Consider the following 13,559-nt stretch of genomic DNA (forward strand, 5'->3'; position numbering starts at 1 on the left):
GCCAATTGTCCTTTCCTTTTCTTCCTCTTTTCTGCCTTCTCTGGTTTTAATTCAGAATTTTATGATTCACTTGTACTTTTTTAAAATAAATTTTTTAGTGGTTTCCTTAGAGTTTGTAAAATATATTGTTACCTACTCTAAGTCCACCTTCAGATAACACTGTATTACATCATATGTGGTTGCAAGTACCTTATTCTCAATTCCTCCCTCCTGGTCATTGTGACAACAGTCTTTCATTTCGCTTATTTATGTGCTATTAATCACCCAATACTATTAGTATGTTAAATGACTATCTTTTAGGTCAATTAAGAATAAAGATTTTATTTTACCTTTATTGATTCCTTCTCTGACAGTCTTCCTTTATGTAGATCCAAATTTCTCCACTATTTCCTTCTTGAAGGACAAACCTACTGGTAATGAATTCCTTCAATTTTTGCCTGATAACATCTTTATTTTTCTCCCACTTTTGATGGATGATTTTGCTCTATATAGAATTCTAGTTTGGTGTTTTTCCTTTACCCAGTTTAAATACTCACTTCACTCTCTTGCTTGCCTAGTTTCTGATGAGAAGTTGACTCTAACTTTTACACTTGTTCCCATGTAGCTAGGGTGTTTTAACTAACCTTCCAGCTTCCTTCAAGATTTTCTTTGTCTTTGATTTTCTGCAGATTGAATGTGATATGCCTAGGTATGCATTTTAGATATTTATTCCTACTTGGTTCTCCAAATTTCTGGACCTGTGGTTTGGTGTTTGTTGGTACAGATTCTGGAAAATTCTCAGCTAGTATTACTTCAAATATTTCTTCTGCTACTTTCTGTGTATCTTCTCTTTCTGGCATTCCTCTTATGTGTATGTTACCTTTTGAAATTTTCAATGTAATACTTGGATGTTTGGGTTTGGTTTGGTTCAGCAGTTTTTTTGTGGGATTTTTAACCTTTTTTTGTCTTTGCATTTCAGTTTGGGAAGCTTCTGATGACCTTCTTTTAGACTAGCTGATTCTTTCTTTGGCTGTGTCATTCGTGTGTTCATTAGAGTAGCACTTTTAATTTCCTTCAAGAACTTTTCCTTTGCATTCATAACTTGGCTAACTAGTGCAAGAAGTCTAGCTTTTGGCCTGTTTCAGCTTTTGACATGCCTTCTTCACTAAGCTTACTTATTTCTAAATTTGATTTAAAGTGAGAGGTATGGGACTGTTCCTTACACTTGAACGTTTAGAGGCCATTTAGGGTTATTAATTGGCCTAATTTCAATATTGTTGTGTCTCAGGGAATAGGGAGGCCTGAGGAGAGGGAGAGAGACAGGGGAAGGGAATAGTCAGAATACACACAACTTTATCCATTTAGTTTACCATCTTATGTGGGCATGGTTAGTGGTGCCCCCAAACAATTGAAATAGTAACATCACAGGTCACCATAACAAATCTAATAATAATGGCAAAGTTTGAAATACTCTGAAAATTACCAAAAGATGAGATAGAGGCACAAAGTGAGTAAGTGCTGCTAGAAAAATGGCACCAATAGATTTGGCTCAATGCAAAGTTGCTGCAAACCTTCAATGAGTAAAAATGCAGTATCTGAAGTTCAGTAAAACAAGGGGTGCCTGTAGTATCTATGCTGTGACTTGCAGTTAGACAAAGTAAGACTGTCATTTACATAGAACTCGTCCGCTTTGTGATTATATTTTCACTGTTAGGGCTTCTGTGGCTGTGCTGTATGGGCTGGAGGAAAGCAAGCCAAAAGACTCCATTCCTTTCACTCTTGCTTTAACCTGAGCAGCTTTGCTTTTAGATTTATTTTCTTTGTTGGACATCCAAATGAGATTTTGTTTGACAGAAGAGTTTTTTGAATTCACACAATAGAGAACCAGATCTTGCTGTTGAAAATTGCTGTTTCAACTCTTTAACTTTTTAGTCAATATGTCTTATATTTCTTAAATAAGAATAGAGTATAAATTAGTTAATTCCTGGTACACTCAGTTGTATTTCTAGTGCTGCTTCAATGTCTCAGGCTTCGAGATTGTGAGGAACAAAAACTTTATGTAATCTTGAGCAGTGTGTGTTTGGAAAGGATATAGAGGGAGGAGAGGAATCTCATTAGCTATCCCATTCAGCCTCATGGAACTGCATCATTTGGCTTCAGGAGATAACTACTCTAGAGTCCCAGCAGCACATAATGTTTGTGCTTTCTCACTTATGTGTTCAAGTCTAGTCCACCCTCCCTCCAGTCCTTTAACTCAGTTTCTCTTCTTTTGGTGACATTGCTTCCTTAGGGCTTTACTCTTGATTACTGTGTCTTCATCCTTCACCCTGTCTCTCTTTGCCCCAGGACTGCTACATGAGAGGTTCCTACCTACTGTTTCCTTATGCCTTGGCTTGGGCTTATCTCTAAAATACTGGGTATTACTAAATTGGCTAGTTAAAATTTCATACATGTTTTCAGGGTTTGTACCAGGACCATGCTGGGCAACTGTTTATCCTGTAGAATCTTCTTTTGGCTCATGCACTGATCCTAAGGTTGTTTTGCTGTGAATAAGGGTAAGAGATTACCTTGCTTGCTTAATAACTTGTAACATTTTCTGAGCACTTGCTACATGCTAGGCATTTTCTAACCATCTTACTTATATTCATTTATTTTATCCTCATAACACCCTATGAAGTAGAAGTAGGTTCTTTAACCCCACTTTGCAAATTGGAAACCAAGGCACAGGGAAACTGAATAACTTGTCCAAAGGGTACATGGTTTATAAATAATGTTTCCAGGATTTGAACCCAGGCAGTCTGACTTCTGAGATTCTGAGCTCTCATTTGTTAAACTCTACTATACTGCATGCTCACTAAAGTTAAGTCATGACAGAATTGGGCTTTACATAGAATTTCTAAAGCATAAAAGGGCAGCCACAACAGCAATGTAATCTTGTCTCTTCATTTGAGTCCAGTGATGTATTTCATCATGTATTTCCATAACTGAAGCAATAAGCGATTTGGAACACTTCCCTCATCTATTCATACTGCTGGGACAGGAAAATAACAGTGACTTTTGTGTAAGAAATATGCTGTCTCATTGTTTTTTTAAATGTATTGCTAAATTATTGTATTTCATTGGAAAAAAAATTATGATTAAGTTGCTCATCACTCCTGGTTCTCCATTTGTGTCAGAAATATTTTAGGGGCCTGTTCACAACTTCCTCAGGTCTATTCCTCCACCTGTTGGGATATAGCTGATTTGATCTGGGTAGGGTTTATGAGGAACGGCACCTCCATTACTGGCCAATAACCAGCAACTTTGATCTTTAATTGAAAAGATGAGTAGACTAGTAAAATCTGGAAATGGAAGCTGCTGGTGAGCATGGGACATTACACACAGGTGCTAGCTGTGAGACAAAATAATTCCTACCTTGCCTTGGTTTTTATTGTTTCTGAAGACTATTCATTCTAAAATAGTTAGGATACTGCTCAGTCTGTACTTGCCCTCTACTTTAACTTGCACTCATCTAAAGTAGGTTTGTTCCTTGGAATCTAATGAGTCTTATTTGTGTATGTCATCAGTATTATGATTGATTCCCTTTGGAAGTCAAGAGCTGCACTGTTGAGTATGTTAACCATTACCCACATGTTGCCATTTAAGTGTAAGCATATTTAATTTTAGCTTAATTTTAGTTTTTGAGTTAAAATTTAAGACATATTCTGGGCCCTGTGTTTACTTAGGGAGTTTTCATCAGGTATCTTAATGTGTTTTGGTCTACTGAAAATTGGCATCATCTTTTCCTTCTATAAGTTAGTGATGCAGCAGTGCCTGGGATCAAACTAGGTTTGAGTCCCAGAACACTTAACAATTTAAGTGATATTGGGCAAGTTATTTCCTCTCTCTGTGCTTCAGTATCCTTAAATATAAAATGGTGACAGTAGTCCCTCCTTTGTTAGGGTTATTACAAGAATAATATGAATTAATAAATGCAAAGTATTTATAAAACATCATCCTGCAGTAGGGGCTCAAAAACATCTTACCATTATGATGATGGTGATCGTTGAAAATCCCCATGCTGCTGCTAGTACTGAAGCCATTTGCTTGCTGGATGAGAAACGATCCCCCAATTCATATTGTCAGGAGTAAGCTTGTCCGCAGGAGATAGTGTTTTATTTGATCTAGGTGGAGACCAGGAATCTGTGTTTTCAAACCACCTCCACTACCCGTCAGTGTCTTCAAACTGCCATAATACTAATGTGTAGCCACAAGCCCAGAAGTTTAAAGGAACAAAGGTCAGTCTATAGCTGAAGAGGTAATAAGGAACGATCCTTGAAAATACTAAGCTAAGTGAAAGAAGCCAGTCAAAAAAGACCACAGACTATGAATTTATATAAATATCCAGAATAGACAAATATAGAGAGAAAGTAGATTGGTTGTTGTCTGGGCCTGGGAGGTTGAGGGAATGGTGAGGGGTTTCTTTTTGGGGTGAGGAAAATGTTCTAAACCTAGATATTGGTGATAGTTACACAACTGTGAATATACTAAAAATCATTGGTTTCTACACTTTAAATGAATGACCTCAATAGTATGTGAATTATAGCTCAGTAAAGATGTTTTTCTAAATAGAAAATAAATGGGCAGAATAAACATTTTTTCTAAAAATGAGAGGGAGTAGTTGGGGAAAGCAGAGGAAAAGGTGCAACCTGGCAGCTTGGAAAAATCTTGGAAAAATTTTTCTTTAAACCTTTTTCTGTTTTTTTTTTAATTCACAAACAGAAACTTGATATTCTGATTATCTGAAAGTTAGATTTGCAGGAACTTCAACTGCTGGAAAACTGACCTATAAGGAAATAGATTTAGAGGAAAAAAAGCCTTTTGAATTCAGAAAACACCTGCACTAAAACTACAGACAGGAATCAAAGATAATGGTGTTGGAGAAAAGCTTCAAAATAAATCCTACCAAAATAGAGACCAAAAATTCATGGAAAAAGTTTGAAAGGAATTTTTTGTGAAAAATGAAGCTAAACTTTATATTTGACAGATTTTAGGTTGTAATTCCAGCTGAGCTAATTCTTAGAATAACTAGTTGGTGTTTTTTCTTCTTGGCATATACATAAGCATAGATTTGTAGATAGGGGATTGTAGGAGTGCTCAATAAGATACTTTTTATTTAGTACAACAAATAGTTTTATAGATATAATTAAGGGCTTAATCATTTTCTCTATGGCTTTTCTAAGTCATTTAACACTTAAGTTATTCTTTATTTAAAGCACCTGTCCTCATCCCTGTAGCTTTTTCCCTTTGGTTGTTAACTGGTGATTTTTCAGATTGTTACTTGTCATTGACTTTGTTTTTGATTGGATCTGTCTCCAGTATCACCTAGCAAGGATTCCTGGGAGCCTTATTTGTTTTGCAAGATTTGCAGTTCATTTCACAACTGTGAGGAAGTTAGGGTTCCTATGGCCAGGATCCTCACTGAACTTAAACCACCTGATGATGTAACTGGCCTGTTGCTGGGCGGCCACTTCCACAAGCTATTATTGTGCTATATGGAGAGCTCCGCCCATTGTTCTGGGCGGAGGCAGAGATGCTAGTGTTCGACCTACCGTGGAGAACAAGCCGGGTAATAAACCCACCCCAAAGAACGTTTTGCTGTCAGTTTCTTTGGTCACACTGAATCCACAGTGAATTTGCCCGGGGCTGAAACCCACTGGCAAGACAGCAATTCATTTGCATTATGTTGTTGGATTACCTGAAAGCCTGATAGGAGTGTACATTAATTATTATTTAGGGAGCGATGAGTCGGGATAAATTTTATAGGGGACAGTTCATTAGTGGATGTTTGTATATGATGATAGTCAGCTTTGTACCCTAGATAACAAATATTCATGTAAAATGGAGTATATATATATCGGAGTGCAGATTTATTGGGGTGCTAACTCAAATCTTGTTGACCCTTTGTAGCTCTGGGAGGAAGGGGATTACCTGCCTGGAGCAAGTTCCCTATGAATCTGATGAGGGGGAAGGAAAACAAGGGTTAGAGGTTGGGAATTAAAAGTTTTATTCAGCCCTACTCTCAGCACTGCCTAGGGCTCCCCACCTTGGCTGGGCTCCCAAGCTGTCTCTCTGGCCGCCTCACACACTCCTTCCCTCAGCTCCTTGTCCCCAGAGGAACTCTGGGCAGGTCCCTGGTGACTGGCAGGTGCCTGACCAGTTATGTACCAGGAATGGAGGGGAGGAGAGAATGGCTGCTTCCTCTCCACCCCTTACCCCAGACCGGCAATCCCATGACTGACTGTAGCTCTGCTGCCAATAAATATCACATTGATGTGCAAACAAACTCATATGTATCTACAGTGGGCACTATCAAGGCCAGGTGGGAATTCTGGTCAAAAATGTCCATTTTTCCCACACTTATTTAGTGTAAATTTTAAAAATAAGATCTATTCTCACTGTATATTGGAAGTAGTAAGATGACTGCTGTGGGGTGGGAGTAGAGATTGGGGGTCTGATAGGTCCTGCCTGTGATGTTGTGGGAGGGGAACTGATTGCTGTATAATAATGGAGAATCCTGTCTAGAGAGACACTAAATGGTTTGTTCAAAGTAATACCACTGTTAGCTAATCTGAGTCCATTTTATTTCAAGTCATTATCTTTTGAAATTACATTATGCTTATGATTAGCACACATAATTTAGGGGACGGGTATATGGGAAAGGCAGTATATACAGAGAAGACAAGTAATGATTCTCTAGCATCTTACTACGCTGATGGACAGTGACTGTAATGGGGTATGTGGGGGGGATTTGATAAAAGGGGGAATCTAGTGACCATAATGAATCAAGTAATTGTACATTAATGATATAAAAACATTTTAATTAAATTAAAAAATTACATTATACTGTCTTCCTGGCAAAGTGTTTTAGATATCTGGAAAAGTCTCATTTCTCACCAGCCAATAACGTAGGTGATTTATGATTTTAATGTAAGTTAGTCTAAAGGTGTTACAGAATAAGTGATACCGATCTCAGCTGTTCATCAGACCTTAACATTTGAAGTAACAACTGACACTTTTGTGATCCTTGTTAGTTTAGAAAAGCACTTTTACATCAGAACTTTCATATAATTCCTGTAACAATCCTGTGACACAGTCCTTGTTTGACTAGTGGACTTGAACTCAGAAGCTAAAGACAGCTGCATGGAATTATGTCCCCAAAACATTAGAGTCCATGTCTTTTGCTTTCAGATCGTATGGTTTTCCCATTATACTTTACTGCTTCTTTGGAAAATAACAGCCTCACAAATATCCCCTTTGTAGCAATAAATAGCCTCAAAACATGATCCTCCATGATATCTGCTGGACCTGTTTACCATATTATATTTAAATTATGTCTTCTGATAGAATTTATTAATTATGGTATGTTAGGACTATATACATTCACTTTAATTTCTATGGATTTGGTAGCAGAGTCTGTCCTTTTACTTCCTAATAGCTCATGATTTTTTTTTAAAAAATGGATTGTTTTAAAATGGAAATTTTTTTTTTTAATCTTGCCTCTTTAGAAGCTGAAATTCATCAGTTGCCATCTTCAAAATGCAGTGGAATGTACCTAGGACTGTATTCCAGCTGGCACATAGGACATGCATGGAACCATATAAAGCTGGTCTTTTTGGACACTGTCAAAACATAAAGGGACCATTATTTTTGCATAAAGTTGAATCCAGAGTAGTTTTGGTACAGGACCCTCAAAAACAACGGGTGCACTTAACCACTGCCCAGTGTGTTGCAAAGGAAAAGAAGCAATTTAATGCTCATCCACCTCAACCAGGAGGCTTACCCAGTAAGCAGTGGGAGCAAGACATTTTATGCAGGAGGCTTGTATCATCCAGTGCCTCCTCCCCAGGAACTCCTTCAGGAAAAAAGGAAGAACCTGATCCTTTGCAAGACAAATCTATTAGTCTTTATCAGCGATTTAAGAAGACATTTAGACAATATGGAAAAGTTTTGATTCCAGTGCATCTAATAACTTCTGGTATTTGGTTTGGAACATTTTATTATGCAGCCATAAAGTAAGTCTTTGCTGGAGTGCCTTTCCTTGTTTTATCAGAATGTTAATCTTAATGGTACTAATGAAAGCCTCAGATAGTTTTTTAAAATGCTTTAATGTCTTTAATTGATGAGGATTACTGTTTGTAGCTGTTTTTCACATTTTAATGAATGAGCTAATATTTGCTGACTTTGCATAGCAAACATTAGGCTAAAAGTTAACTATCATCTCATTTAATCTTCACAGCACCCATTTGAAGCAGGTAGTGCAAATTTAATTTGTTAATGATAGAACAGATTAAGCAAGAAAGTTAAAATAACTTAGCTTTCAAAGTAACTCGGTCTGATTTCAAAACCCACGTGCTTGCTTAATCACTATGCTCATCTATTAGCATCTAGGGTAACAGAAATAAAACATGAGATTTCAGAAATTTGGCAACGCCTTGAGTTCTGTACAACATATTTCTTCAATTGTTCATAAATGTAAAAAGAGATCTATTATTTTTCCATATGGATGATTTTGGTGGAAATAAGTAAGATACTTATTTGGCTAATACCCCTCATGGACACAAAAATGAACAAATTTCAGACTTATGTTTTAATGTTACATCTGATAAATGTCAAGATAAGGTCTTTGTTCTGATCAGAAGTTAATTTGTTGTTCACTTAAATATTTGTTATGGCAGATCTCATGTTAGGTGTTCTCACCACAGTAAAGTAACTTTTAAAAAGAAAAGTTTATTTGGTGGACTTAGCCTCCAGGTGTTAAAAAACCTAGAATTTCTAAATATACCTTTCTTGTTAAATACATTTCCTTTCTTTTAAGGTAAACTATATTATTTATACTGTTTTAGGAGCAGGAGTACATATGGTAACAGATTCCCAGTGATTTCCTATTTGTTTCTGTCACTAGCAGAACTGAGTTTGTGCTGATGTGTATGCCTCTTCCTTTGGGCACGTTGTCTGGGCTTTCCTTGTAGTGGCCCGTGCATGACAGAGCATCATTGCCCTGAGGGCAGTGACATGCCACAGTGTAGACCACTTTGGCATCTTAGTAATACTCCTAATGGGTTTAGAATTACTTTATACTTTTGAAAAGTCCACTGATTTTCAGTGTTTGGCTTCATTTAATGGTTTGATGTTAAGGTCTTAATAAAATAGGGTGGTTCTGCATATAAAGCTCACTCCTTAGAAAAAGCTAATTATTTACTAAATTAAAAAAATAGAATAGAGACTGTACTAATTCTTGGGAAATATGGGATGTTTCTTTACAAAGGTTCTGAAAGGGTTTTTTTTACCTTGTATAATTGATGCTGTTCTGTTTCTCTTCATATCTGTCTTGCCATTATGTTCCTGTTACTCAGTTATATTCTTCTGCATTATATATGATGATTTTCTTTAAGAATTGTCCCTCTGCATGAGATCCTTGTATGTACACTTTATGAAATATCTTTGTTTATTGATGATGTTTTCTGAACATGTATAATATTTAAAGAAGTCTTCAAAACTGCCTTTAGTTTTTAATACAGCTTAAAATTGTGTACCAATTTGAATTACAATTATAGACATTCAGTCCTTCTACTTAATGAATGGCTATCTACGTACTAAATTTTCTTTTTTGAGCAATCAAGGATTTTTTTAATTCATTATTGTGAACATGAGTCACAATTACTTCTTCCTCCCTCTGTAGGTTGCCCTAAATAAAAATTCAGCCAGGAGACCTTAGAGAAATATTAATTAATTAATTAATTAATTGAATATGAGATTTTCATATGGACTATTAAAAAGAGACTTCCGTTCCTTTCACTTTTCCTTGTCTTAACTAAAAGTATTCTATAATGAAAACAGCAGACCCCAAATAACTGAGTGATGTGAATTAAACATAAGATTTTTTTCAGGGCTGTCCGGCACCTGAGGCAGTTGTGACATCCTGCTAGACCCTGTGGAATACATACATCTTTTTTAGTTTTGTCCTTCCCCCTCTTTTTTCTGTAAGATCCTTGTGTACAATACAGTGGTAAGACTGTCCACTTTAAAATCATATCCTTTATCCATCACAACTTGCCTTTTGGCTATTTGTCAACATTAGAGTTTCATTGACAGACCCACCATCACCGCCAACTTTAACTCAGACTGGTGCAGTTAGAGCATCACATAGCCAACTTATGTAGGAGGATGTGTTGCTTCTCAGCCCAGTCCTTCTTAGTGTTTTTATTAAATCCTTAGTATTTCAGAAATTGAAAGTTGATTTGTTCTAAGTGAAGATCTTAATCACAAGTAATACTTAGAAGGTAAAGAATTACGGTGTATTTTAATAGCAGTGTACCTTTTATTGTGAGATAATTGTATTGTAAAATTAGAGTTGATTATCTTAAATGCAGGCTTTCTGTTCAGCTGACAAGAGGCTGGCTTCATTTTATTTGGTTTTAGCTAGAAAACGTTCTCTGTTACTTGCTTGTTGCTGAGTTAGTATTAAAAGAAAGGGAAAAAATAGTTTGTAACGTGAAAGATGGGCATTTGATGTCCCACTGCATTACTGATTAGGATTTGTTTGTCACTGTGACAACCAGCATTACTACCTTTCTAGGCACCACAGAGCAAAATGTCATTCTGTATTTAGATAACTCAGTGATGCAGATCTCAGACTTTTGTTTCAGGGAGATCTAAATTGTGCATGCTAATAGATTTTATTTTAAGCTAAGCTGTTGCCACTTCTGTCTGGGAAAAGCTGGCAGAGATCTTAATCTAACCAGAAGTGCTCTGTTTGATCAAATGTAACTCTGATGATGGCTTTGTCCCTACATTTGGATGCCTCATGTTTTGGGCCTCAGGTTACTACAGTTACAGATCCACTCTGATGCAAAATCTTGCCTGGTTTTTCCTACACTTTATCTGCACTGTGAATGTCCTTTTGCCCTTGTGTATTTCTGCATTAGTTTGAACAGCCATAAAGCTAACAGCTTGTAAAGCACAGATTTTCTGTCAGGCCTGGGAATTCCAGAGTAAAAAGTGACGACAAGTGGATATTACTGTTGACTCAGAACCTCATTAATATTTCATATGTAGCAATTCCAAAAGAAATAAAGGTTATTTTTATTTTTAAAAAAATCAAGTCACCAAATCAATATTTTAGAAATAAGTGGAACCAGGTCCTTGCTTCTTTATTTTACAAAGGATACTTGTGCAAACTGTCTAAGGTAATTATTGTTTGATCTTTATGGTAGACTTTAAAAAAAATCATTCATTTTGTCTTATTTTTGTCAAATATATGCCCTTTTTTTCCTCTTCGTGATTGTTGTAAAATTTGTAGGTCTTACATACTGGGCTTAGTCTGAACTAGGAAATAATTGGTGAAATAATTTTCTAATTGTATTGGTACTAGAAGATATAAATAGCATTTCATGGTAGAATGATACTCTACATAGTGATTGATGAGATCCATAGAGTCTGTTGTTACCTAAGGAGATTTGGAAAGGAGCTTATGGTGGAGATAGAAGAAACCAGGTTAGATCTATAGTTATTTTTTAAATTTAACCCTTAAAGTTCCTTTCACTTACCCAGTGCCTTCTTGTTGTAGATGGTAGGTAATTTTACTTGATGATGAATAATCCTGGCTATTGATTTCTTAGATGATAGTGAAATCACAGAGAGACTTTTTCCCAGTTACCCAAATTAATTTTTAATATTTAAAATAAATTGCATGTTTACTGCTACCATAGGTACAGCAGATCCAGGCAATTCCTTTGCTTAATTACAAAGAGGAAGAGTACCTGTACTATGGAGCAAACTGTGGAACCTACCTTAACTAAGAGTCAACTTAATTAAACCAATGACAGAACAAACTGACCCATTATGTGGCCCTTGTGATGTACTGAAATGGACACAGAATCGACTGTGCACTTTTCCTGATGAAAAATATTTAACTTGAATCTAATCATGAGAAAACAATCAGACAAATCCAAATTGAGGGATGTCCTGCCATGCAACTGACCTGGGAGCTTCAGAAATCTCAGTGTCAACAAAGACAGCCTACCTTCCTCCTCAACATAGAGTTCTGGGGAGCACTTACAGAGAAAAGGAGACTAAAGACACGAGGTGTTGATAAGGGGCATACGGAACGATTCAGGAGCTCCTATTGTGAAATAATATTGTGCCAACTGCACACCATAGTGTGTGTTCGATTTCCTGAGTGTGGTTGGCATATCTAGAAGTACAGAGCAAGACTCTGGTTCTGATTTAGGGTGAAGGGTCCCAATGTCTGTAGAACCACGTACGATAAGAGAGATGGAGAGAGCAGGCGCCAGTACAGCACAATACTGATAATCAGGGAAATAAAGAATAAGTTAAGACTTAACAGCTCAGATGAGAGGCTTTCTCTGCCTTCTTTCCCTCCCTCCAAAAATTTGTTGGAATTTATGGTGGTTGCTTCTTCACTTGCCTTTTAAGTCTGATAATAGAATAGAAGCATCCTTTTAGAGTAATTGAAGTTTTTATCAAACCCACAGAATCATTTACTCTGCGTAATAACACAGTAAGTGATATTACAATATTATTTGCTTTTACAATAATAGTATAGTTTTACATGTAATTTTAGAGGTAAAAAGCCTATGTCTTATTTGATTTAGAGCATTCTAAGGAAGTGGTGTTTGAGGGAACCAAGATCAGGTAAATGTTTCTGACCCATCCTTTTCTCTTAGGTTACTTAAAGCTATCTTACTGTTTGTAGCTTCTGCCTTGCTTCTGCACATGGACATCCCTAATTAGCTTGTTTTAAAAAAATAGAAGGATTTACTAGAGCAAAATTAAGAGACAGTGTGACACTAATGTCTATGTACATGTTCTTTTAGAATGAAACTAAAGTGCTTGATGACAGAATTGACTTTTAAACAAAATTTGGTTTTGGTGTTTTCAGATAATCTTTTGAAAATACTTTGTTTCTTTCTTAGAGGAGTGAATGTCGTTCCTTTTCTAGAACTCATTGGGTTACCTGACAGCATAGTAAACATTCTGAAAAATTCCCAGAGTGGAAATGCACTAACAGCATATGCCTTGTTTAAGGTAGGTACTATTATAAATAGATTGCTCCTCACACTTAAAAAGTGACCTGCTTAGTTCCCTCATAAAACCCCAAGTTAACTCTCATTAGTTACCTTTTGAACCTTAAAACAATATACTGATCTCTTATATGTCTAATGACTAAGTTTAAAGTTTTTAAGTGTAAATAAAATGATGGTTTAGGAAGAGAACTGCTTTGAAAATAGTAAATCATAACCTGCTGTGATCATTCAGATGAGACTTCTGAATTTCCAAAACTCATCTCTTTGGCATTTCTCCTATTGATAGTATATTAATTTTCCTTAATTAGGGATCCACAAGCTACCTCACTTGGTAGTGAAATGTGACATTTATTTTACTGTTTATAATAGTTCATCTTCTTTATAAGTAAAATAGTAAAGTTTAATTCAAATTATTTTATATAATAAACCTTAGATTTGTTGTGAGATAGTATGTATGCCTCATTTTTAGAAGTTCAGTTTCTTCAACTGTTC

At 36.2% G+C, this 13,559-nt stretch overlaps 1 protein-coding gene across 2 annotated transcripts in view; it reads left to right on the forward strand.

The window, feature by feature from the left end:
* The window catches only part of FAM210A (family with sequence similarity 210 member A), a 52,363-nt gene that overhangs the window by 33,337 nt on the left and 5,467 nt on the right, over positions 1-13,559 (forward strand). For both annotated transcript variants that reach the window (XM_057504020.1, XM_036897260.2), the window contains exons 2-3: positions 7,527-8,033; positions 12,957-13,068. In XM_057504020.1, the coding sequence (XP_057360003.1) occupies positions 7,558-8,033; positions 12,957-13,068 (588 nt within the window). In that variant the 5' untranslated portion in view covers positions 7,527-7,557. The remainder of the gene's footprint in view (positions 1-7,526; positions 8,034-12,956; positions 13,069-13,559) is intronic.

Source organism: Manis pentadactyla, chromosome 6 (assembly GCF_030020395.1).
Source record: "Manis pentadactyla isolate mManPen7 chromosome 6, mManPen7.hap1, whole genome shotgun sequence".
In the NCBI taxonomy this organism is placed as follows: Eukaryota; Metazoa; Chordata; class Mammalia; order Pholidota; family Manidae; genus Manis; species Manis pentadactyla.